Source organism: Cygnus atratus, chromosome 5, assembly GCF_013377495.2.
Source record: "Cygnus atratus isolate AKBS03 ecotype Queensland, Australia chromosome 5, CAtr_DNAZoo_HiC_assembly, whole genome shotgun sequence".
Taxonomy (NCBI): Eukaryota; Metazoa; Chordata; class Aves; order Anseriformes; family Anatidae; genus Cygnus; species Cygnus atratus.
In genome coordinates this window covers 19,343,271-19,367,365 of record NC_066366.1, presented here as the reverse complement: position 1 = coordinate 19,367,365, position 24,095 = coordinate 19,343,271, and the positions used below count along the sequence as shown (strand labels likewise).

The 24,095-nt window shown below is 44.9% G+C and overlaps 1 protein-coding gene across 7 annotated transcripts in view; it reads left to right on the top strand.

The window, feature by feature from the left end:
- The window catches only part of TSPAN4 (tetraspanin 4), a 433,966-nt gene that overhangs the window by 82,244 nt on the left and 327,627 nt on the right, over positions 1 to 24,095 (top strand). For 2 of the 7 annotated variants that reach the window (XR_004779536.2, XM_035552207.2), the window contains exon 3: positions 20,985 to 21,045. The exons of 4 other annotated variants lie outside the window; for them this stretch is intronic. Coding sequence is in view for 1 of the 3 variants with exons in the window: in XM_035552207.2 (XP_035408100.1) it covers positions 20,985 to 21,045 (61 nt within the window). In the remaining 2 variants the exon portion in view is untranslated. Of the gene's footprint in view, positions 1 to 20,984; positions 21,046 to 24,095 lie in introns of those variants that run through there. One more of the 7 variants, XM_035552199.2, reaches the window with a different exon arrangement.

Below are 24,095 nucleotides of genomic sequence, written 5' to 3'. Positions count from 1 at the left end.
GGTGCGAATAGCAAGGAAGGCCTTCCTGAAAGAGAATCTCTTTCCCCTTCTATCCCATGGCAGACAATCTTATGGACTTATTTTTATCTCATTGTTTAATATGCCTCAGTTGTTTGTATACTTTATAAAGCCTTTAAAGTGGGATTATTGAATAAACACCCTAATGTTGGACCCACGTGTTTCTCATGGCTGGCTTCACACAGATTTTTTTCCCCTCTAATCTTTGTTTACAGGATGCAGTGTATTACATCCCCTCCCAGTGCTTGCACTCCCCCAGCCAGAGCCAGAATCTGCTTCTAATGCTTTTTGTTTAGCTGACCATAGTCCTGTTCTAACGTGGGGATTATTTCCTTTTAATGTGGCGAGATGATATATCCAGCCCCGTTATTGATGTATGTGCACCAAAGCAAAGGGCCTGATTGAGGATCTGTGTGGGACTGTGAGTCTTCCCATTGATTTTTTGATAGGTGTTGACTCTCCCTCTAATTGCCTATCGTTCTGGGGGAACCTCTGCTGCTCTGTTTACTTTGCTCGATGAGATAAGGATTGTTCTGTTCCTTGGCGAGATGTATTTCCAGGCATCTCTTTTTTCCACCTGTGCAAGGATCGCTATATTTTAGCAACCTGATGCTAATAAGTGCTGCAGCATTAGTTGTGCCTTTGAGACAAGGCTAGCGCCACTGAGAAAAGTGAGATGTGCTGCAGCACAGACCTCTTGTGCACGTCAGGCTCCTGCCTTCATCTTGGCCTTGCTATAGAAATGGGTGACCATGGCTGCCCTCAATCTATATCCAAACTCCCACAAATGTCACTCAGATGGAGGCACAGCTATGACATGTCGCTCCACCTTTTGCTTTTCTCTCCCATTTTTTATGCTCCTTTCTTGTCAGCTCTTGTGGCTTTTTCTCTGTGCTACTCCTTACCGTATGTCCTTCTAGTATTCCTGTGACTTCTTTACATGTGTTGGGCCTTTCTCTCCATGTTCCCCCCCCCCCCCCCCCCCCCCCACTGCTTTCTGCTCTCACCTATGTGAATGCTGCTTTCTGAATAGCTCCTTGGTATTTAATGACTTGTTTTCCTCTCGTGTAGCACTGGACAGGCAGCTAGTCCTCCACAGCCAGGCTGAGTGGGTGCTTTGCCTGCGCAGCCAGCCAGCCAAAGATCATCAGCTCAGTCTTCCCTGACAGCCTATGCGAAGGTTACAGGAATAGGATTTGTGCTAGAGCAGTTGACCAATTTAGTCCCATTTCAGGCACTTTAAGTGGGTGTTCAGAGGAAGAGGTTACAGCCTGGTGAGTGTGAGGAACCTGGAGCAAAGGATGCAGAGCCAAGACCCAGTGACGTGCTTTGTGGCCTTGTTGTAAGATCCTTGCTCCTATTTTGAACACAGGGCACTCATAATCCTCTACTTCAGGTTAGCAGTCTAGGTTGCTGAATTGTGAGTACTGAAAGCAGCTAGCTATGTACTGATTTGGGCTCCCTGACTGCATGTGCTGTCCTGACCCCTGAAGGAATACCTCTACCTGAGCAAACAAACTGTCTTCGGATGCCCTGGTGCCCTTCCTAGTGGTAGAAGGGAAGTGGCTGTGGTCATTAAATCTTCCAAACCTGCCTTTGTGACTCTTCTGTGCTTACAAACCTGCGTGTTGGTGTCCGAGTGACTGCCCCACATCACAGACCCAGCCGTGGCGATACCTCATGCTTGGTATCTCCACCGAGACTTCGTGGTGACCCTACCTTCAGGAAGCACCGAACCGCGTGCCTGCGGACCCATTTTTGGTGTTGGTGGCCTGGGGGACAATGCTGTGGTGTTTGCTGATTGGAGTCATGCCTGGAAAATCTTTTTGGGCGTCTCAGGAAGTAGCTCAGAATTCTTGATTATTTCTTAAGGAAGTTTAGCTTCCGCAGACTCTGAATCTTATCTGTAGCCCATGTTAATTTATTGCATTTATGTATTGAGCAGGCTGCATTCAGGATGTCAATTGAGTGGAGAGATGATTTAAAAACATGAAGTGTTCTGGAGACAGATTAAACTTTTTTTTCTTGTTCACTATTTCATATCTCTCTTCCTGGCGTGAAAATTGAAACCGCAAGTATTAATAAATTAATTGACATATTTGCTGGTCTCATTGCAACAATGCAGTCAATCCACCAGCAGTCAGATAAGTCATAACTTCAAAAGCAGGAGATTTTTTAAAATTGGGAGGTTATTTCACAGTGCTGGGTTTTATTTTTAATTTGTCTTCTGCTTTATGACCATTTAGGGTTAGAATTCGTAGGCTTTTTTTTCCCCTCAATGAGGGGAAGCAGAAACTTAAATTTCTTTTTTGTTTCCCTTTTTTAAAAGACACAGCAGTTATCCTCAAGAAGAAGAGAGATTTATAATAATAGTAAAAGTTGACAGATCTACAGCTTTCTCTGTATCCTTTCTGTTGTGATTTAAATTCCTTAAAGAAACAGCTCCCTGGGACTAGCAAATAGATAATGTTAATTCAGGATTCTCAAAGCAGATCCGTAGTTGTCACTGTCTTCTCCCATCTTTCTTTCTCTTTTTTTTTTGTTACCTCTTATCAAACCCTGAAGTTGTTACAGTAGCATAAGCCACCAGTGTCTCAGTGGCGGTGCACCAGAACAGCAGCACTTTGGACAGGAAGACTGGGCAAGGTACATTCCAAAAAACTTCCTCAAAATACATTTTGCAATTTCTTGTGCTGTTTGATTCCAGCCACTTGTGTTGGAGAACTATTTTCTGAATACGTCGGAGCTGTAGTGTTTTGCTAGGACCTGGTAATACTGAAGTGTGATGGTGTTATAAAACTTGGAAACATTAGCAGGGTGTTCAGAGGTGATTAAAGAGGCAAATAAAATAAAAATTTTTGTTCTGTGCATGAATTCATGAATTTCTAGACTCATCAGTCTGGAAAAGAGGTAGTTGAGAGGTCATAAGAGAAGGCTAATGAAATCGTAAAGAAGGAAGAGAAGATAAATTAGGGAGTGATTGTTCACCATCTCATAAATCAGGTATTAGAAGTCATCCAATGAAGTAAGAAGTATTACTTAAAAAAAATATATATATATTTTTCTGCAACATAGAATGGAAGTGTAGAACACATTACTACAGCATGTTCCTGGGGCTGTTAGCATGCACGGGCTAAAAAAAAAATCATGGAAGAGAGATTCATGGACTGTTAAAAGATGATAGTTCAATCCCAGTCTCTAGCTGAGGAGCTGTAGGCTTCTGATAGTCAGCTGGAACACTTCAAGGAAAGGGAAGCACCAGGAGGAAGATCACGCTACCATCTCCAGTTTCTGGTTCTTTCCCTTGTCACTTCTCCCAGTTGGATATGTGGGAGTGGACGGGGGCTGGTTGGACCCGTGTGCTCCCGTTCCCTTACCCAGTGGGTGGTGGGCTTGGCTTCTCCTGTTTCCAGTTACTCGGCTTGTCTAAATTGCTGTACCTGAGCAGCTTTATGGGGTTGGTAAGAAAGAGCTGGGAGTCGTATGGACACATTCCCAGCGTCACTGCGTGTGCATACGCAGCTTTTCTGGGTAATTAGACTACAGTAGTTTTGTTTCAGTGGGCTAGGGTCTTGATGCAGATTACATCAAGAAGAGAAATCCACTGAGGTGCAGTTATAAGAATCCCCGCTAGTTGTCGCTCGATCCCTATTTTAAAGCTGACTTCGACACCGATTCGAGCCCTTTTTGCTTCTGGAAAAGCTACGTGTCCCCGGCGCCAAACAACGAGCATCTGTGGCAAACGTTGGCATGGGTCTTTCTGTAGCGTGGTGATAGAGGAGGGATCTGTTGAAATCATTGAGATGGCAACCTCAGAGAGTGGTGTGTGGGTGCTGGCTTTTTGAGTAGCTATTACAAGAGCATGTTGTCCAAGGGCTGCGCTAGTGTGGGACCTGAGGTGTCAGCTGCTGTATGCACGCTGAGTGATGGTTCCTCTCCCTGGAGAGGTGATGATCTCAGTGGACATGCTCCCTCCAGGAGGAGGAGAAGCTACAGAAGAGTGAAAAGGACGTGGCAGTGTGTCAGTCACCTTGGTTTTAGGTGTTGATAAAGGTTTCCTTGGATGCAAGCTAGCAGGACTGATAAGGAGTGTGCTGGCAGGGGCTCTGGGGAGGTGCCACGTGGCTTGTTCCCAGGATGATTTCCTTCCTTTGAATTCTTCCAGTTAAAATTACAGATGCTTGTTCGCTGTGCACGTAAACTGTTTTACGGGTACACGTTTCCTGTTTTTATTTCTTGGTGCTTACAGTCAAAGCCACCCTGAGTTTGAGAAGAATCATACATTTCATAAACTCTGTAAGCATCTTATTTCTTGTTCATCTTTAGCTCAGCCTGTCACAGGTCCATGCTGAGAGCACACGTGCTTTATTGTTTGCGTTGGAGGTGGCGTTGTGTCAAACGAATCACGTTCTGTACCAGCTGATGCTTGGCACTGCGAAGATAGGAAGGGGGAGATGCTGCTTCCCTTGAAGAGTTTGCAGTCTGAGTGAATCACGGGGAGATGCAAACATGTCACTGTTCAGGCTTGTAATTTCTCATTAATTTAACAAAACTTTTTTGTCCTTTGTTTTGACATCTGTCTGCCATCTCTGTCAGCCTTGTCTTGGCCTGTTCCACTTCACAGAGAGGTGCAAGACCCAGTTAATAATAATATTAATAATAATAATAATATTAATATTAATACCTGGGGATGATGCAGAGCGTTACTGTCGGCAGAGCTGTGTGCTCAGCTCAGGCAGTAGAAGCTCCCTCTCCTCTGTGGAAGGAGGAGGTGGACAAGAGCTGCCTGTTTGGCAAGCCCATAAGGAAAACACGTGCCTGTCGCTAAATGCTTTGGCTTCAGTGAATGTGTAATTTGAGGCAGTAGACAATCATGGAGTTCAGTGAGCAAGAGCAACTAGGATGTCATCTGCCTTCCTCCCACACACTTGCTTTGTCCGTAAATTTCATTATGAGCTCCACCACGTGCACTCTGGGAGCAAGGATGGGATACAGCTAAAGCAGCCTACGGCGTGTGATGAGAGAGTCTGATGTACGTTTGTTCCCACAAATCAGTTTCTGCTTCCTGTCTCACAGTGCTTAAATAGTAGGAGAAACTGCAGAAGGAAAAAATACATTTTTCAGGATTTAACGGAAAAGATTTTATTTTCATAAAAATCATTTTTTTATATAAAATGGGAAAGATTAGCTTCTCAATGACTTGTTCATTGCACCAGTAAAAATGTTGTTCTGACTGAATTATTGCTACAAAACTTTCATAGAAGGTATTGTTTTCTCCCTTCCTCCCCTCCATCCTGAAACGGGAAAAAAAATCAGCTCAAACTGGATTGCTCTCAAGGTTTTTCTCCTTCAAGGTTAGAGCATGTTTGTTTCCTGCCCCAGGCACATGTTTGAGATCATTATGTGTGGGTTTGGAAATATTGTGAGCCCAGAGCATCAAAATGAGTGTCAAGGGAACAAGAGATTATTTTTAAACCAATGGGCAGAATGTTTGTGGTTTTGTATCTTAGTATTTATGATGTTTCATTTTTACGCTGAGATCAAGCATGATAGGGATTTTTATTTGCATGAGAAACATGCCTTTTTATCTCTACTGTATCAGCCTATAATTTGCCTGCTTTGTTGAAACCTTTAGCTGATTGTCTAACATTTTTCTTCGTTCTTCCATTTTCTAAAAACCAAAGAAAACCACGGAGACTGGGCAGTACCCTCCCCCATATCTTTCATTTTTAAATGCGGGTGAAAATGATCAGAAAATTCTTATTGCTCTTAATTGCCTTTTAATTATTTTACGCTTTAATTAAGCTTCACCATTCCTCATTAAGAGTATTGTTCAGGAAGTGTATTAATAATCCTGCACAAGCAGCATCTGTGAAAGCTTTCGGTAGCTGTTGCCTTGGCAAGGAGGATTTCCACTAATGTAAGCAAATAGCACACGGTGATGTTTGCTGTTCTCTTGTCACCTGGGCCGGCCTCAGGGGAGCTGAGGGGCAAAAGGTAAAAATCCAAATTTATAGAACAGCTAGGAAACAAGTTCCTGAGGCTGGAGCAGCCCATCCTGGAGATGATTATTGTGCTCAAAAAGTGACCTTTTTCATGGTTTATGCTGCACAGTTCAGAATCTTTCTTAGCCAATTTGATAGCTTCCTTGATCCAAACCATTTCGTAATAAAATCAGAGAGGTTCCAGACAGTGACTTCTTAGGTGCTTGCATCATGTCTCCTGTGGTGGCAAAAAGTCTGAGGCAGGGATCAAGGCACGCATGAGGCAACTTGCACAAGCCTGCCCACGTACATGGGGCAGAAGGGTGCTGCTGCCAAGACCGGAACTGGAGGAGCTGATGCTTGGTGTGACCCAGGTGTAGCTTGATTTCGGGAGGGGGGTCATTCAGCTCACTAGCTAACTCTTCATTTTAATAGTTGCACAAAATTTAAATCCACCACAACCAGACCTTGAGTTCAAGTGAAGAATTCCTGTGTCACTGTAGCACAAAGAATAAAGTATGTGGCAAGACAGATTCAGCTGTGAGCTGAATTTAAAGCTTAAGGGTAACTTAGAAGAGAAGTTTGAGGAGTTAAGATTTCCAGCCAAAGCCCATGCAGAGACAATGTCTAGATAACTTGGTAGCAAGATAAGAGAAGCCTGGGAAGTTGCAATAACGGTGAGGGAAGCTTTATCAGCTTGTCCAGTGTGCTGGACACTTAGCTTGATAGGGCATCACTGCAGAATTAGTCAAATGAAAGTGCACCTTCATGTGCTGCGGTTCGGCTCTCAGTAAAATAAGCCTGTATCTCCTTGATTGGCGCACCTAAATTATCAGTTTTTGCAAAGGTTAGCGTTAGCCATAAGACCCACATAAGTAAGTAGCTTAGCTCAAGGCATTGCTCTGGGCGGGGTATAGTTTGGTCGAGTACCTCGTGGTGCTCAGTCTCACATAGGGTCAATCTCATTTCTCTGGCACAGAGAAGCCAAAAAGATACGCTGTCTTTGTGTGCCTTTCTGCAAGAAAACAAGTAGTGTAGCACACTCCAGGGCTGGAGTCGTACACAACACTATCTCAACCTTAGTTGACGTTTTGGGTATTCAGCTGTGAATAAATGAGAGTCTGCCTGTCTGTTCATGAGGGAATCTAGAAAATGAGGAACTGCAGTAATTAAAATCTTACTGGTGTGAAATCCTACTGAAAATACTTAGCATCTGCCATCCAGTAATTTTAAAATACTTAACGAGCTTTCAACTTTCTTACAAGGAGGTGAACATCAATGTCTCCCAGTTCACAGGAACTGGAATTAGAAAAGTGGGAAAGGACTTTCCCTAGCCACAGGCAATAAAACCAAAGGAGAGCTCTCTGAGGATTTGCGCAGTAATGTTGGAGGTCTTTCCATTCATGCGGTAACAGTTACCACAAATGGCAGAGCAGAGTTTTGCATGCTGTAGGTTGAACATGAGCTTTAGAAATTTGTCAGTCAAGGAGAGACCAAGTGGCTTTCTCTGGAAGAAGTGGAGAGCCTTCTGCTGCTGTAAAAGAGGAGCTACGACTGTAAATTCACTTCTTCCTTGCACAGATTTTTTTCCATGAGCAGAAGAGCAGAACTGATACAAGTTGATTCTTAAGGAAAAGCTTTTCCTCAAGAGTATAAGAGCACTTCTAAATTACAGCTTAGAGCCTTACTTAGCATGTAAACCGTATCAACACGCTGTATGAAATGGCTTATTACAGAAGCATTCTTGAAAGCAGTCAGATTGGTCATAAAGTGTAGCTTGACCAAGATCTGGTTGAAAAGAATTGAATAATTGCTGCACATTGTAAGGTATTTCAAGTGGAACATAAAGCACTTTCTCACCTTCATGGAAATGTAATTGCATTTCACATAACCCTCTGGAAGCGTCTAGCCAGAACCTGCTTTTAAGCTTAGGTGGAGATATGCTATGTTATGTATGCTATGGAGGCACAGGCCTACATATTGACAGAGACTCTGAAAGACTGCAAGCAAACCCTGTTGGGGTTGAACAGAAGATGATAAAGAAATTTAGCCTTGATAGAAGTCTCTGCTTTGATGCATTCTGCTATGCTTTTTTGTGACACCCTGCTTACAGAATTGTACCTGGAAAACCAAACTATGCTTAGAGAAGTAATCTGGAGTTCTGCTGTGATGAGCGTCTCTAATTTGGACTAAAACATTTAGTTAAAGCAGCAAGTGAGTACATGTGCTCTTCCTTATCTTGATCTCATGGTTTTGCAATGGAGTTTTTCAAACCTATACAAAATTCATAGGATTTCTGAATTTTAAACAGTAAGCTGGCTTTATTTCACAAGAAGGTTCATCATGAAGCCACTGAGATGTGGTTTATTTCGAAGACATATATTCCTGATGCTGCAGATTAAATCACTGATTGCTCAAGAAATACTGCAGGTATTTACCTGAGCAAAATAGGGTACTGGCTCATCTTCCAGCTCAAGTGTCGTTGGGGCGTGTGTGGGGTGTGTGGGACGCGATAACCGTTCCACAAGTCACGGTACGAGTTTAAGGAGGGGAAGAGGAAGTGGTAAAGCCCTTGTGTGAAACTTCAGGAAGAATTTTTAAGCATGATGGTTTTAGTGTCGCTACAAGGAGTTTGTCCAAGATGCCTGAATGAAGACCTGCGTTATTCATTTATTTTTTATAGACTTCTATTTGAAGATTTCTAGGTGGCTGAGTTCTGAGATTGGTGTTGTCCTTAAAGCGCTCAGCTTGGCAGTCAGAAGGTGTGTAGTGATAATTCGTCAGGTGTAGTGAGCACAAATACATTTTCGACAGACGCAATTAAGCTGTGTGTCTTAGAAACATTTTTCTTAGCCACAGGTCAATGTTTTCTCCATTTATTCAGGGCTTTCTCCTAAGTGACAAATAGTGAAAGACAGCTGTTTTAAAAACAGGGCTCATTTCAGAGTCAGAGGTGAGAAAACACTTTGTTGTGTGTAATGGAAAGGCCAACACCAGCGTCCCCACAGAGGGAGCTTTCGAAAGCTCTGTAGCATTTTGTGATGTGGAAGAACTCCTTGTGTGTGAAAACAGGAGGTAGAGAGCACTCCTGCTCCTAGTGCAAGCACTGCATATTGCTGCTGCTTAGCACCCTGCTACTGCTCACACTGGTGCAGGAGTCTGAGCGCTCCACGTCAGCGGTGGGCGCAGGGTCAATATCGTACATCTCCTAACCTCTCTGCTCTGGGAGAGTAGCTACTTTTTATTCTAGGATGTGATGTGCTCTTGCGCTGTTCTGCTCCCAGCCCTGACTCTGTCCCGTTGCCCTCCTGGTGCCGTGAGTACCTTGGGGCTGAGCTCCCCGGTACAGCCCTGGCAGCCCCAGTCTCATTTGGAAACGTGGAGATCTTTTTAGAGCTTTTTGGGCATCAAGCTGTTCCGCGGTGTTTCTCAAGTCCACTTGCCTTTCCTACTTTGCACCTTGAACTTGGAAAAAACAGCGGGTTAGCTTGATTCATGAGCTGAAGTCTTCTGCGTGAAAACACTGGACTGGAAGCGTATAAAGAGAGAGGCACTAGGCTTTCACGTGAGCCGTGCTAGCATTTCCCAGGCCTAGAGGGAATCATTTCTTGTGGGAGAAAAAGGAAGCTCATCCTTCTTCCCTTAGTCACTAGTAAGAGGATAAAATAAAACAGTTTGTACAGCATGGGGTGCCTTTATTGGGAGTTTTTATTTCCTGACAAGACCAGGAAGGAGAAAACTTATCTTGCTTATTCTGTAGGTACGCTGCCTGCTGAGAGCTGCTTAAAGCAGGTGACTTCGTGTTTAATAAAGGCTTTCAAGCAGCCTTTTGCGCTCTTTTGTAACAGTCCTGCAAAGCAGGGGAGGTGTGCAGAAGATGGCAAGGAGCAGAACAACGCCTGTCCTCTCCGAGCCTCTGCGTCTCTACAGACGTGTTCAGGGGTTGGCAATTCATGGATTGTCTCTAGTAATTATGTACGCAGCCATCTGAAGGCACAAAATGTGATTTGGTGTTGGTGATTGGAGTTATTTAAAGTAACTGTGTTTAAAACACGAAGCCTGTGGGAACCGTGTTGATTAAGAGAGAAAAATGCCAGATGTTTCAGGTACAGTAGATGTCGAGAAGGGATTAATTAATAGTTTGTATAAATATGTATTTTCTATGACTAAAGCTCATGCACTGAGGAAGCAGTGATTAGTTTCTTGTGCTAAGGGTTAGTGAAGAAAAGTGGTGGAAAAGTGATTAATGAGTTGTCACTACACTGAGTTCATGAATTTTGTGTGCAGTGAATTCCAGCTTTTTCAAGGCCTCACATCAGACAGTCCCACAAGACCTTTCCTGCTCTGTTAAGGTATTGATCTGAGAACACAGCCCAGGTGTGTAGGGCAGCCTCGTAGACATGGATTTGTCACCCAAGGCAGTGCTAAAGCACCCGACGCCCACCCTAGTGTACGTTTCAGGGATATTTATTTGGACTGGCTCTAGCCTTGTCCTGTGGACGCCTTGCCCTGCTTAGCAAGCAAGGGAATGATCTGGGGAGAGGCGAAGCGCCCTGAGCACAGCCCCGCTGGAAGGCTGTGGCGTGGCAGGGGACTGATGCCGTGTGGCAGGAGTGCTGGGTTAGCTCGCTGCCAGCGTGCTGTGCTATCTCCGTGCCTCCTGAGACGACGTGTCAGTCCGTGTGGCTGCCATCCGCGTCTGAATGGGAGCGGTGCCTGCGTGGGTGTGGTGTTTTCAGACAGGCGGCTCGTGATAACGCTGACGTGTTTCTCCGCGGGCATTTTTACAATGTGTGTATGGACAAAGCAGCAGCTGCTGAGATGCTCGTGACTAGCTGCAGTTCTAATTACTCAACAACTGATGCAGGCAGTCATCTCTGAGACAGGCTGATTGTGATATGACACAAAACATTACATTTAGTTGATTAATTTTCCTGGTAGGTTTTTTCTAAATTCTTCTTCTTGAATGCAAAGCATTCTCATTTCACAGTTGCCAGCTTTATTTATTTTGGTTTATTTGGACATGACATTTCCCCTGGGAGCCTTCACGGGCTCGGGGAAATGGTCTGCTCTGTCTTCTGGGCCTGGATGCTGCTCTTCATGATGAAGCGTCTTTACAGTGTTATTTGTGTGAGTTGAGTCATATATTAGCTAAAAGGTCTCCCTGAAATTCTGCATTTCTGCAACTTCTTTTTAATGACCTTTAGAAACTGTCCCACCTTTCTCTCTCTTGATCCCTGTTTAAAATCAGTTGATACAAGGGGATATGGAAATAGCCATGGGGAGGATGGAAGGCCAATTTCACTTCAGATTTTAGGAATTTGTCAAGTATTCTGCTTCCTACTGACATGGAGCAAAACCTAAAATGTTGAAAGACTCCAGAAAGGAAATCTCTGTAGCCTCGTGTGTATATAAGGAGACGTTTGACTTAGTCTGCATTTCTTGTTTCAAATTCCAAAACTGAAATATTCAATTTTGATTCTGACTTTTGAAATGTAATATGCAGGAAAAAAAAAGGAATTTAAAAGAATGAAAAGTCATTTAAGAATGAAAAGTGAGCAAACCCCTTCTTCTGTGAGTAAACCCCTTCTTCTGAAAACATTGTTGAGGGAGTAACTTGTTTCTGTGGTGGCTGGGGTTTTGTTTGTTTTAAATTTTGCCAGAATTGGCAGACTTTTCAGGAGTCCCTTTCTCAGGAGGTTAACCATTTCAATGCCTGTAGAGCCTAACTGCTAGAACAACTCTTTTGTTTCTTATAGGTCCCATTTTGGTGCCAGCTTAGGGTCTCTGGAAGAGAGGATGCTCCCTTCTGTCTCAGAGTTCATTTTTCCATGGCTATAACCAACAAAAGGGAGCCCTGTTTTATATCTGACTTTTTACCTTTCCCAGGATTTTCACTGATTTCAAGGGAAGCTCAGCAGGAATGCCGGGTTTGAGGAAGTCCAAACCACAAGTTCTGGGCTTAAAACTGTCACGAAACTAAGCTGGCTCTGACTGATGTAGCGCTGGATTTGGAAGTCACATCACGGTATCAGTGTGGCTGTGTTGTAACGGTGGGGATTAACGTGGCCTGTAAAAAGGTGATGGTTTCCTAATAGCCTCCAGGAGCTGCGAATACCACAGGTCCGTGTCCCGGGGGCTGCAAGGTGAGCATCCCTGCACCCCGCTCCTACGTGCCACAGGCTTCTCTTAGGTGACCTGGGGAAGTTTCTCTGGCTACGGTCTTATACAATGGAGAGGATTCATGACCCTTGTAGTTCTTTACAGCAATTTTTCTCGCATGTGTATATATATATGCGTGCATTTCTGTAAGTATATCTGTATACATACTCTGCGCTGTCAACTGCCTTGTGCAGTGTCATAAATACAGGGCAGTTGTTGCCTGTTGTGTGGGTGTGTAGCATTACACATTCTGAGTATGTGCTCATGCTTGCTAACTTCTAAGTTAGCTCTGTGAAGAGCCCGCTTATAATAAATGACTTCAGTGTGGTACTCGAGACTTGTTTAGAAAAGTTCTGCTAGAAGTGTGTTGCTAAATAGCATTCGGGGAGTTAAGTTGCTGGATCTTATTATCAGAGGTGCAGTTACCTGGGAACAGTTACAAGACGCCTGATTATAATAACATCTTGCATATCTTCCAGCCCTGCTCTCTGCAAGTGCCAGTTTCTTCTTGAAAAGTGCTGCAGCGCTTGATAGCACCGCCGCACGCAGGCTTAATGGGAATGCAAGCAGGGCTGTCTTAATGCAGGGGTTGTAATTAAACATCAGATGTTTGAGCAAACACCTGAACTGTACAAATAGGCTGCAAGCTGTAGTTCTGTAGCTCTGAAGCTGTGTAAATGGGGTTATTGTCCTGTCGCTTTGACTTGAAGGCATTTTGCTATCACGCTTGCCGTGACGCAGCTCGATGGCGTCGTTCCAGGTCAAGATCTCACTGCCCTGTGCTCCCTACAAACCCCCAGGAAGTGACGCTGAAGAATTTAGCATTTAGATGGGCGAGACAGAGGGGAAACATATTGCTTTCAGAAATAGGTCTGTAACCACGGCATGCTCAGGTCAGGCCTGGAGGAAAGTGGTAATTAGACCCAGCCATCAGCCCTAGGCCAAGGACTTAGGCTCAAGGTCGCTCGTCCTTCGCGTAGCGCTCCTGATTCTTCTGCAGTAGGCATTTCCCTGACGTGTTGTTTCAGTGGTTATTTGCTCTTTCCTCGTTACATCGCTTCAAAAAGTACTCAGCCAGATGGGCTGTTTGATTTTTCTGGATGTTTCGCTCTTTTATGTTTAGTGAAGTCAATATATGTCAATTTTTCATCTGTAAAGCAGAGCTAAAACTTTCCTATTTAATACTGTGCTGTGAGGATAAATTAAGAGGTTCATTTCTTTTTTGCTGTGTCAGGAAGAGAGTTAATATAGTATAAAGATGAAAATACATAATTCAAATCTGTTCTTTCCTTCCTCCCTCTCCCAGTCATGCACATATACTTCGTATATCTGGGGTTTTGGCTCACACCTATCCACGTATGGTTTAAGTAATGGCATGCTTTAAATGTATTTTATCCCTTTTGGATTGCACAGGATAACACCGACTTATTCCATCTTTCCTTGACCTTGTTTCATAGTTGTAAGGAGGGAATTTGTTCTTCAAAGACAGCTTGTTCATACCACTACTTAATTATCAGGAGAGAGCATTAACTGTGTTGTTGGGTGACTTGAGATCAGGAGTTAGGCTGCAGTTGCCAAAGGGAGAAAATATCTTGTGGTTAGATCGAAGGAGGCAGACCTTGCATTCGGTCCCTCTTTGTGCATCCTTCAGTATCCCAATGTCATTAAGTGAGGGAGCTTAAATTTCCCTGTCTAGCCTAGGTGTTGTAAGAATAAATTAATTGGTGTGTATGAGTCACTCAATACTCTGGGACTATGGGTTATTTAAAAACCTGAATTTATCACTGAGGTAAAGACTTTTCTGCAGGGCTCAGCTTGGCTTTTAAGCTCATGCTAATAGCTTTCTTGCCACTGTCCTTTAAGATTTGTATTGCAGGCATGCCTAGAAGCCCACATGAACATCAATAATGTATTACACAGAGGTTTATTATCCAGAAGTCCTTGCCCTAAAGAACTTGTGGTCAAGTCGGGCAATAAATGGACATGAAGAAAATAGAAGGAACGTGGCAGTGGAGTACGTGATGCATATCGCTGCTCACTGGTTGCTATTTGTGGTTACTTTTTGGCCTTTCTAACAGATGACATCTCTGAGGATGGGAGGACAGGAAGAGACCAGGAGGTTGTTTTTTTTTTCTTTAAGGGAAGTATTCACACGTACAGGCACTGCCAAGAAAGAGAAGAGGACAAAAGTGGTCCCCGAAAAGCTTTACGAATGAGTGATACAGACTGGTTTTGGCATGGTAGAGCTGGGAGGTCAGCGTGCAGCAGAGGAGAAGTGTGGTGAGAAGGACCCTTGGTGTTAAAACAAGTAACTGAGAGCCGGTGGAGAGGAGCATAGGAGTTACTTGCCATTGTGGCTTTCAGCCAGCAGGAATCTCCATGGCAGCATTTTAAACAAATGTAAGTAGCACAAGATGGCATTTATCAGGAGAAGAGAGGAAGAGGCTTCAGTAGCAAATTTCCGAGTGAGATCGTTGCCAGATTAGTGCACAGAGACCAGTCTGTCTGTGCACTGCAAGGTGTATTTCCACCCTAAATTGAATTATTTTAGCTGTCAGCAAATACTTGATAATATAGTGATCTGTGCTTGGGAGATTCGCTCTCCGTATTAGTGTTGTATTGCAGCCAGTGCTGAGGCTAGATAGACAGAGCCACTCATCTTCACCTCACGGTCCCATGTGGACTCACTTAACTTGCTCATGAGTGGGCAATTAAATAAGAGAGACCTTGTCAGCTCCAGGCATTAATATAAATCTTGGTGCTTGTAATACATTTACATGGCTCCCCCAGGTCTAGCTAGACTTATCGTCGGCTCTCTCATTCACGGGTCTTCTGGGACAGTGACTGCTCGCTTCTCCTTTGTAGCTCTCCGAATCTGAACCGGGCCCAGGAGATAGCCAGCGGTGTGAGCGGTGTGTCTGTCTGCCAGGTACTCAGTAAACACAGACACTTGTCCACCTCGTAGTGAGTAGGCACTGCCTCACGTAGTGCTAAACACTCTGCTGGGGAAACAGAGGCTTGTGCGTAGCGGTTAGCAGACTTCTGCTCTCAAATTTGTCTTATTCAGATGCATTTTAGCTCTAAAGTGGCTTAGTCGTCATCTCCCAGCGGCTGGTACGAGGCCTTTATGAACAGATTTGGTAATCTCTCCATTAAGTAAACGCAAGCGTCTGCATCGTGGGGTCCTGAATGAATGAATGAACGCTCAGGACATCTCTCACAGGGATTCCAGTAAGAAGCTCTTCTGAATTTCTGTACCTTAATCACCTGGAGGTGAATTAAGGCTATATGGAGTAGTATCATGGTCCTAAAGTAGGCATGATCCACTTGTTTAGGTGGCTTCTGTTGGACTTAGCCTTAGCTGAGCTTAAGTCCAGGAGCTGAAGGAAGCTTATGAAAGGTCCAGGAGCTGAGTTTGGCTCAGCCTGGAGGAGCCTCGTACTGAGGGGGAGGCAAGATGCAGCTGTGCTGGAGCAGAACAGCAAAGAGGTGTCAGACTTGATTATGTGCTTTGTTTTTTTGGACAACTGGCAGTTTTCTGTATTCAAGCTGGGGAGCTACTGCCTGAACACCACTGAACACCACCAAATTGTTTATATAAAATCCCACAGCATCTGGGATGGGTGCATGACTGGAAACTGATATTTTTCGTTTTTTCCCCTGAACCCTAGAAAACGCTTTTTGATCTCAAAACAAGGCTCCCTCAGCTCCTTTCTGTTACTACAAGTAAATACTGGGGCATATTTTTATAACTTGTCTCCACTGGAAAATGGGGACTGAGCCTTCATTCCTGCTCTTCACAGAGATGCAGGTTTTAATGGCTTTTATTTGAAAGACAGTCCTACTGCTGTGGATCGTTAAAGCAAACATCATTTCTGGAGCTCCTTCCCTCCACAGAAAGCACCGAGGTAGTGTCCACCTCCGATGTTGCTAGGTGCTGGCATTTCTAGTGTAAATGTGTCGTGAAACCCTAAATAAGCTTAAGAGGTAACGTCAACAGAATCAAGTATTGTCAGAGGCTGATGTCTCTGTAGCTCCATAAAGGGCATGCAGACTGTCAGTGTTTGTTCTGGGAGCAAGAGACGGGGATGCCGTGACAGGGCTTTGTTAAGGTGACTATTTCTGTTATACAAAATGACTGGCATGCAATTCCTTGCTTGGACTGATGAATGTTAGTGCAGAGACATGAACTGCCCGCTCTGTATTCTCATTGATCTTCTGTTTTCAGCTCTGTTTTGCGAACCAACTGGTGGCAGGCTGCAGCAAGTTACAGACCAGCCCTTCACAACATGAGATGGATGATGGCAGCTAGGTTTGGCTGGCTGTCTTTCAGAGTTAGCTTTCAGCACTAAGTGGCCAGGAATCTTCTTCAGGCAGCTAGCACAGCCGTTCCTTACCAGTTTGAGCTCAATTTTGTCCTTGCGTGCATGCAAACTGCTTAAAGTGAACATAAGTTGTATGCGTGACCGCAAGGCAGAATGTGGTTCAGACTGGTGCTAAAGCTGAGTGGCAGCAGTTGGGGACGTAGTCAAATGGCCCCAGACACTTTCTATTTTATTACCTAAACCACTGCGGGCTTGCTCTGCTCCTTGCCATCTTTCCCTCGTCACCTTTCCCTTCTGTTCATTCCAGGTGGGTGCTAATACACGTGCTGCGCAATCTGTTAGAGCTTTGGGGGAACTCAGGGAGAAACTGCAGCGTTAATTCAAGGCACGGCATCAAGTGTTGGAAACAATCCCGATTGATGAAAGATTTGTGTGTGTGTGTATGTATATAGCCTGTCTGGTTGATATTTGTTGGTTTAAAAAAAAAAAAACAATTTGCGCAATGAACACAAAACATCTTCTGTCTCTTCTACTGCAGAGACAATATTTACAACTCTTATGGTGACAATCCCTCGGTAGTTTATGTTCCAGAGCATTGCTGAGCTGCTGATTATGACCTTTTGAGTCTTTGTGGTAACAGCCACAGAAATATTTTCCCTTCCCTTACTTAGGTCCATTATGCTCGAGGTCAAGCATAACCTTGTCAGCAGGTCAGAAGTACCCTGCCTTCCTCCTGCTGTTAAATGGGAGGGAAGCTCCTGGTATGGTCTGAATCATTTGCCATTAGTAAAAATGCATGCAAATTAATTAAGCCCTTGCCTTTTCTTGCTCACATTGTATTTTGTCATCCCCTAAAAGAAGGTTTACTGCCTCTATGCTGAATCGTCAGGCTCAGAGCTCCTTTTCAAGCAGTGTTTTGTTCCTGCTCGAGCAAGGCTGAATCCCATGCAAGGACTTTTGCAGGCGTGCATGCAAAGCAGACCAGGTGCCATGGCACGATCCCAGAGGGAAGGCTCTTGCCTGCTGACCCACAGCTTCTTGCTCCCTTTCTGGATGTGGGGTCATAGCCAGCTGCTCTCTCTGGAGGGAGAAGTTTCAATATGCAGCTTGCAGGAGTGGTTCTGTGGGAGACTGATCTTCAAGATCAGACCTTTGTATTTTGTCTATCGCACAATCGCTGATAGAATATCCCCAGTTGGAAGGGACCCACAAGGATCATTGAGTCCATCTCCTGGATGCACACAGGACTGCCCAAAAAATCAGACCACGTGTCTGAGAGCACCATCCAAACACTTCTTGAACTCCAGCAGGTTTGGTGCTGTGACCCTGGGGCACCTGTACTGGGAGCCAGCTTGGCCCAGGCTCCCCAGGATTTATTCCCCCCCCCCCCCCCACTAAATTTCAGTACAGTCCGTTCCCAGGGGTCTGGGTTTCTCTCGTGAGCAGTCCCATTAATGGCAACGGAGGGGCTTGGTGTTCAGCAGCCACGTGAAGGCGTGGAAGGCAGGGCTTTGTGTGCCAAACCTGCAGTGTTAATGTGCTGCTCCTCGTTGTAAGAGGTGATTTTAAGTGGAGGTGCTATTGTGCAGGTTCTGAGTGAGTGGGACTTTCGTCTGTGACCCACGAGTGCGTTGTCACCTAATTCGACAGATTTAAATAAGAGCGATGTAAGTTGTAGCTAAAATGTGCAGACAGTATTTAACTACTGTGTAATTTGAAAAGGATGGTCTGCTGCTTTCAGATTCCTTCTGAAGCTTTACAGCAGAAGAGGCTTGGTTGCCTGCTGTCCTCTGAGTGCTGGGCTTTGAGTATTCATCCAGCCCACCTACCTGATTGACTGGAAGCCCCAGGTGGCTGCATATACACTAACACCGAGTGCTGCAGCAGGTTTCCCAAAAGCTGATGCTGATTTGCAGCTGAGTAGCCACTTTTCCTCCAAAGGAGGCCTGAACGAGGAACTTCATGCAAGATATTGTGTCTCCAGCATGTGGGCCTTGAGCTGGTGTTGCTGGGAGCATTGAGCATCCCTGCAGGTCTCAGAGAGTGCTCAGAGCAATGCTTAGCTGCTCTCAGCCCCAGACTTGCCTGGTCTCATCTTGCAATTCTTCATCCCATTCATGGCATAGATACCTTTTTCCACCACAAAAAAAAAGTAAAGCTGGCTCCTGCAATCCCTCTCTCCTTTGTTAAATCGCCATTGCTCAGCTTGAGTCCAGCTCTGACGGGCAGGCTGAGTGAGGCTGCCCCAAGGGGAAAACAGTCCGATCCGGTATTGTGAATATGATTGTAATGCAGGCGAAGCACCAAGACTTAAATTCTGTCATTTCTTCACTGTTACGGGCTTTGCCTTGTAACTCTGTGCTCTTTTTGAGGCTCTTTGCCAGCAGGTTGCACGCTAATATGTTGACAGCAGAGGAGCAATAAGACTCAGGAGGCACCCACCCCAATCAAGAGAGAGAGAGATCCACTGGAGTGCAGGATTTGTATGTGCGCCTCTTTCCCCAGGAGTGAGCTCCTCTGCCTTTTTCTAGATGATTGATGATGTTCCAAGCCTGGCTATTCCCACTGCGGTCCCACAGGCAGTTTCAGGCCACTTCTCTGTAGCTTCGGTCCCTGTTGCCTTGATCGCTTAGCGGCTTTTGTGGACTTTCAGCCTCCAGTTTCTCTCGTGACCCCATCAGATACAGTATTTCCTTATCAGCTTCCTTGCCTTTGCCCAGCCAGTTAGTTTCCTGTTCTCTCTTTGTTCTTAGCAAATCTTAGTTTGCCTTTTATCCAATTATCACTGCCTTGCACAAGCTTTTAAAAATGCTCTTGTCTTCTTTCATCTGCCTGCCCCTCATCGTGGCCGGTGCTTGAGTCCTTCCCCTGGTTCTTGTGCTGCTTTCTCAGTGCTGGTGGGATTGCTCCGACTGCTCCCACATGCTTCCCTCGCCCTTGCAGTGTCGAGGCCCAGGTCTGGCACACCCTGGAGATGCCATTGCAGAGCATCCTGCCCAGTTCCCCAGCCTGCTGCGAGCCCACTGCAGCCAGGATCCCTGCAGGTGAGAGAGATCCTGAAGCCTGATAAGTCTTTGAGTCTGTGCGGACTGCAGCACTGCGATTGCAGGTGCGAAGCTGCAGCGTAGCAGCTGGTATATTCCAGAATGTGTAAATTAGTCAGGTTTGGGTGATTTCTGGCTGCACTCTGATGTAAAAACAAAACCCCACAATGACAAACAGAAACCCTGAAATGTTACACGTATGTGAGATGTGCTGCCACCTTCTTAGGGTAATGCAGCACTCTGGTGTGTGCCTCAGCACGTTGTCTTGTTAACACTTTAGCTCTTTCCCTCCTCCTGCTATTTGGGGACATGGGGCCTGAGACAGAGTAAAGTGGTGCTCCAAATGATCTTTTCCTCCTTTTGTTAAATAAGATGACATGATAGCCATTCTTTGAACAAGACGGAGATAATGTGAGGCTGAGTAGTGGAACCAGCTGATATTAACCCAGTGGAGAGAGCTCTGAGAACTAGGCTAAAAGAAGGAAAAACACCGGAGTCCATCAAGCAGGCTATTGCAAAGAAAAAGACTAGGGGTCTTATCTGATGGCAATAGAGAGGAGGATCCTGTGCCCCCGTGCTAGTTCACTGAGAGATGCAAAGAAAGAAGCAAGTTTGGAGGTTCCAGGTTGGGATTTGCTGTCAGCTGGTTTAGATCAGGTACACAAGTTGCTGTTGGTCCTGTTGGCATGCGTAAGGTAAGGGTCTTGCTAGCACACCTTGCTCTGGAGTGAGCTGTAAGCCATTGAGGAGAAATTTGTAACGGAAGGGCAGCAGCAAGCAACTTGCATCGTGTGTTGGTGGGAGCGCTGCTGCCTGGGAAGGTCTCCTGGAGGAGCAGCAGGCCTTGGGGTTAGAGCACCTTCTCCGATGAAGTCTGTTTCATGTTATAATCAAAAGTACTTCTCCCGCTGTCTTCTCAGCTGAGTGAATCAACAGTGACCCTTGGTGGTTAGAATGACTCAGTGCCTGCTGGTCTGCCACGTGTAGCCCTTCCGTATTTCAACCCATATATTTGCCTTGGCATGTCCTGAGTAATACAGGTGGTGTTGGCTGAAGCATTGGACATCTTATTTCCTAACTGATCAGATCGGTGTTTTAGGATGAAAGTCTTCTCCAGCCAGTCCAGTTTGCATGGAACCTTCCTTTACAAATGGAGGGTTTAAGGAGGGCACTTGAACATCACCCTTGGACGTTCAAGTCATCACTCTGACATAGAAATTGCCCCAGTGCTAATCCAGTTCTAGATCCACAGCATCGTCCTGTTTGGATAAAAGCACACGCCTTGATCCCCCCCCATCCCTGGCTCCTTCCTCCCTCCCTGGCCCTCAATGAACAACAACCACAAATAATTTTGGGCAGAGAGATTCCTTAACCTGAATTCATGAAGAGAGCAGCCCAAGGAAGTTTAACATCAGGCCCCAATGTGCTGTTATCTGTGCTTTTCCTTGCAGACAGCTGCCTGCACCAGCCTTTCTCACGCCGCCGTATCCGGGTGTAAAGCAAAGGCTCGCAGTGAGTTGTTATTCTGATGGGTATAACCAATGATGATGTTGCTGTGTTTTTACAGTTCATTTCTATTTGTTCTTGAACCCGGGCCTTGCTTCAAAACAGGATTTAAGTAGAGTCACCACCTGTTCATTTTTCAGCCAGACAATCTGCTTTTTTCTTTTTTTTCTGTTTTAATCTTTTAATCAAATTCTCTTCAGCGGACGTCAGTTTGTTTCCCTGGCTGGCACCTGATTTCTGGCTCACTTTCTGGCTAAGTGGCATCTTCTCCTCGTGCTTCTCTTTGCATCTCTGCTTCTGGCTGCTTAGTGCAACATGTAACAGGCGATCTGGCAGCGCTGGGAGCTGTGGTTAGACTCGGTGAATCCAGCCGGAGTAGGGTGCTGGAGGAGGTATGGTTTCACAAGAAAACTGTATGCACAGGGAGAAGACATTTCAATTAAATTTTCAACTTGTTCCTGCTCTTCAGTAAACTAAGTTGTTGTTTTGTTAGCGTAGGCAAGACATCTGCATCCTGCTGGTGATTATATTTAATGCGTACATAAAAAGCACATGCACACTGAATGTGTATAATGGTGATTTCTGGGCCCAGTTTCAGATACTTTTTGGAGCTACAAAGGGGACTTGGAGTCCCTTGAAGGTGTTCAAGAAAAACATTTGCTGTTTCTGCTCAGTTTGAAAACACAACCTTAGTATGTGCTGTCTCATGTACCTGTGTTTGCACTGCTTGGGAACTGGACAGGTCAGCTCTTGGTATGTGTTCAACCCTCTCACCTTCAGTAATGCGTTAGGTGTGCATGCGTGTATGTCAGCTTTGTATTGACATAAAACCTGTCGGGAGGTTTGAGTAACAGTCTGCTTTACCCCTGCTTCTCCCAAATACTGTTGTGAACTGATTTTAGATGCACTAAAACTTTTAGGAGGTTTTGTCTTATTAAATTGTGCTTAGGAGAGGGATGTGAGGCAGAGGAATGGTTAACAAGCCCTGTCTTGCAGACTGGTAGCCACGTAAGTAATGGGTTACAGTGCTTTCCTGGGAGACTTAAAGCGCAAGGGCCTGACCCACTTCATAGTCTGGTGCTAGATTTTATTATTTGCATTGTTACAGCATTTTTTTTTCTTTTCCATTTCAGTCTAAACTCTCAGCTGGAGCTGTCTGCAGCAGTTTGATTGTGGAAGAAAATGTGGGCAGCAGAGTCCCCAAACTCCTAGATTTGTATTGCAAGCTGCTGTTTGTGTTGCTCCATAAAATACGTCTCTTTTTGCTGTGGCTCCAGTGCAAGGGTCTACAGAGACCCATGAGGGTGTCCTGTGCTCTGCTTTTCGCTGGGTTATTTGGCATTTTATGGTGTGATTTTTGTTTGCATGAATTATGCTGTTGTAGGGTAGGGAACCACTTCACTTTCAAACCTGTCGTGTCTTAGAAATGGCACTTAGACCATAACTAAAATTAAATAGAGAATGGGCATGGGAGGGAAAATTCTAAATTCTAAAATTCTAAAACACTAAAAAAACTCTATATGTAAAAATAGTTCTCCAGGTGCAGCATTTAGGATTTCAGAGCTGTGAAAAGCTTTCCCAGGAGACAGCATATGCAGGTTATAGAAGGATTCCTTCAAATTAATGTAATGCCTGTTGTGTAAAGCTGCTAAAATACTTAACGAAAGGCGATTGAGGCTTTCACTCCCATTTTACCAAGAGAAAGCATCTTGCACCAGGTCAGAGAACACATCAACTGGGCTTGACTTTTTCCTTGGGGATGTGTGGTTGGTCCCCACCACAGTTTATTACCCTAGGTGAAACCTGCATGGCAGCTCCCAGGGGCGATTTCTCCCAGCTAAGCAACATCAGAGCTCCTTGGTTTCCAGCAGTGCCCCGGACTGCTTTGACATTAGTGAAAAAGCACAAATTTCAGGGGGCAGGAATGATCTCTGGAACTTGTAAACCACAAACCTCGTCAGTTCAGGAGCTCAGGTCAAACATGAGGCAGTGATGTGACATCTGTCAAATGGGATGTTTCACCTTCAGCTGCTCGCGCACTGGAGACCAGCCCATGAATCTAAGTTTTCAAAGAAACGGGTAAGTGTTGAGATACAGTGGAGCCTTGAGAGTTGTGTCACTTGGAGGAAAACTTACCATTTCGCCTCATGTGGACAAATTGAAATGCGGGCTTCCATGAAATTGCTGGGGGTGTCCTTGTAAGCTTGTTCTCCTTGAGGGAGTTCCTGCAGTGTCTCACCATCTTCAGAAGGAACGTGTCTGGAAGAAATGTCGATTAAACAGAAGCCACCCCCCAGGGCACCGCTTTTGTTTATTACAAAGCACTGATGTATGAAATAAGTGCTATAATCATCTGTAAATGAACCACGAACTGGGAGAACATCCATGAGCATTTTATAATGAGACTTGTTCTCTATAGTTGCAGTTGGCTGGAATAAATCAATAGCCCGTGGAGTGCACTTTTATTTTAGCCCTAAATGTGCAAAAGGCTCTGGCTTTGTTTTTGAGAGCACAGTGTGAGCGACTTGAAAACTTCCTGACTCTAGCCATTTTCTATGCCTTAAGTTGTGTGCTAACCGAGTAGTAATAAATTTCCTGGAAATGTAGTAGGCCTTTCATCTTTATCTGCTGTGAGGTATTCAAAGGAGGGAAATAATTGCGGTTCCTTGTTTCAAGGGGCATTGTTCAGTGTACCAGTGTTTAATGACTTCTCTGTTAAATACCTTTCCCAGCTCATCGCTTTTGGGCCATTTGTTGTTTGTCCAAGGTGCTTAAAAAGAAAAAGGGAAGAACAAGAAAAAGCAGAGGAAACTCTGAAGTGTGTTGTTTCAGCAAAAAGCTTGGACAGTAAAGGAATCGCTAGTTTTGTTGCTTTAGACATCTGCAAAGGAGTGGTTGCATCATCAAGACTATAGAAGCAAAGGATGCCCCAAAGGCTTTTCCTGGACAGTGTTCCCTTACCAGTGGACTGTGTTCACTCCTTCTTCCTTGGGCCGGTTGCCTTGCACCCTGCGATTGCCTCTGTTCACGGGGCAGCTCCTTTCCACAGCCCCTTT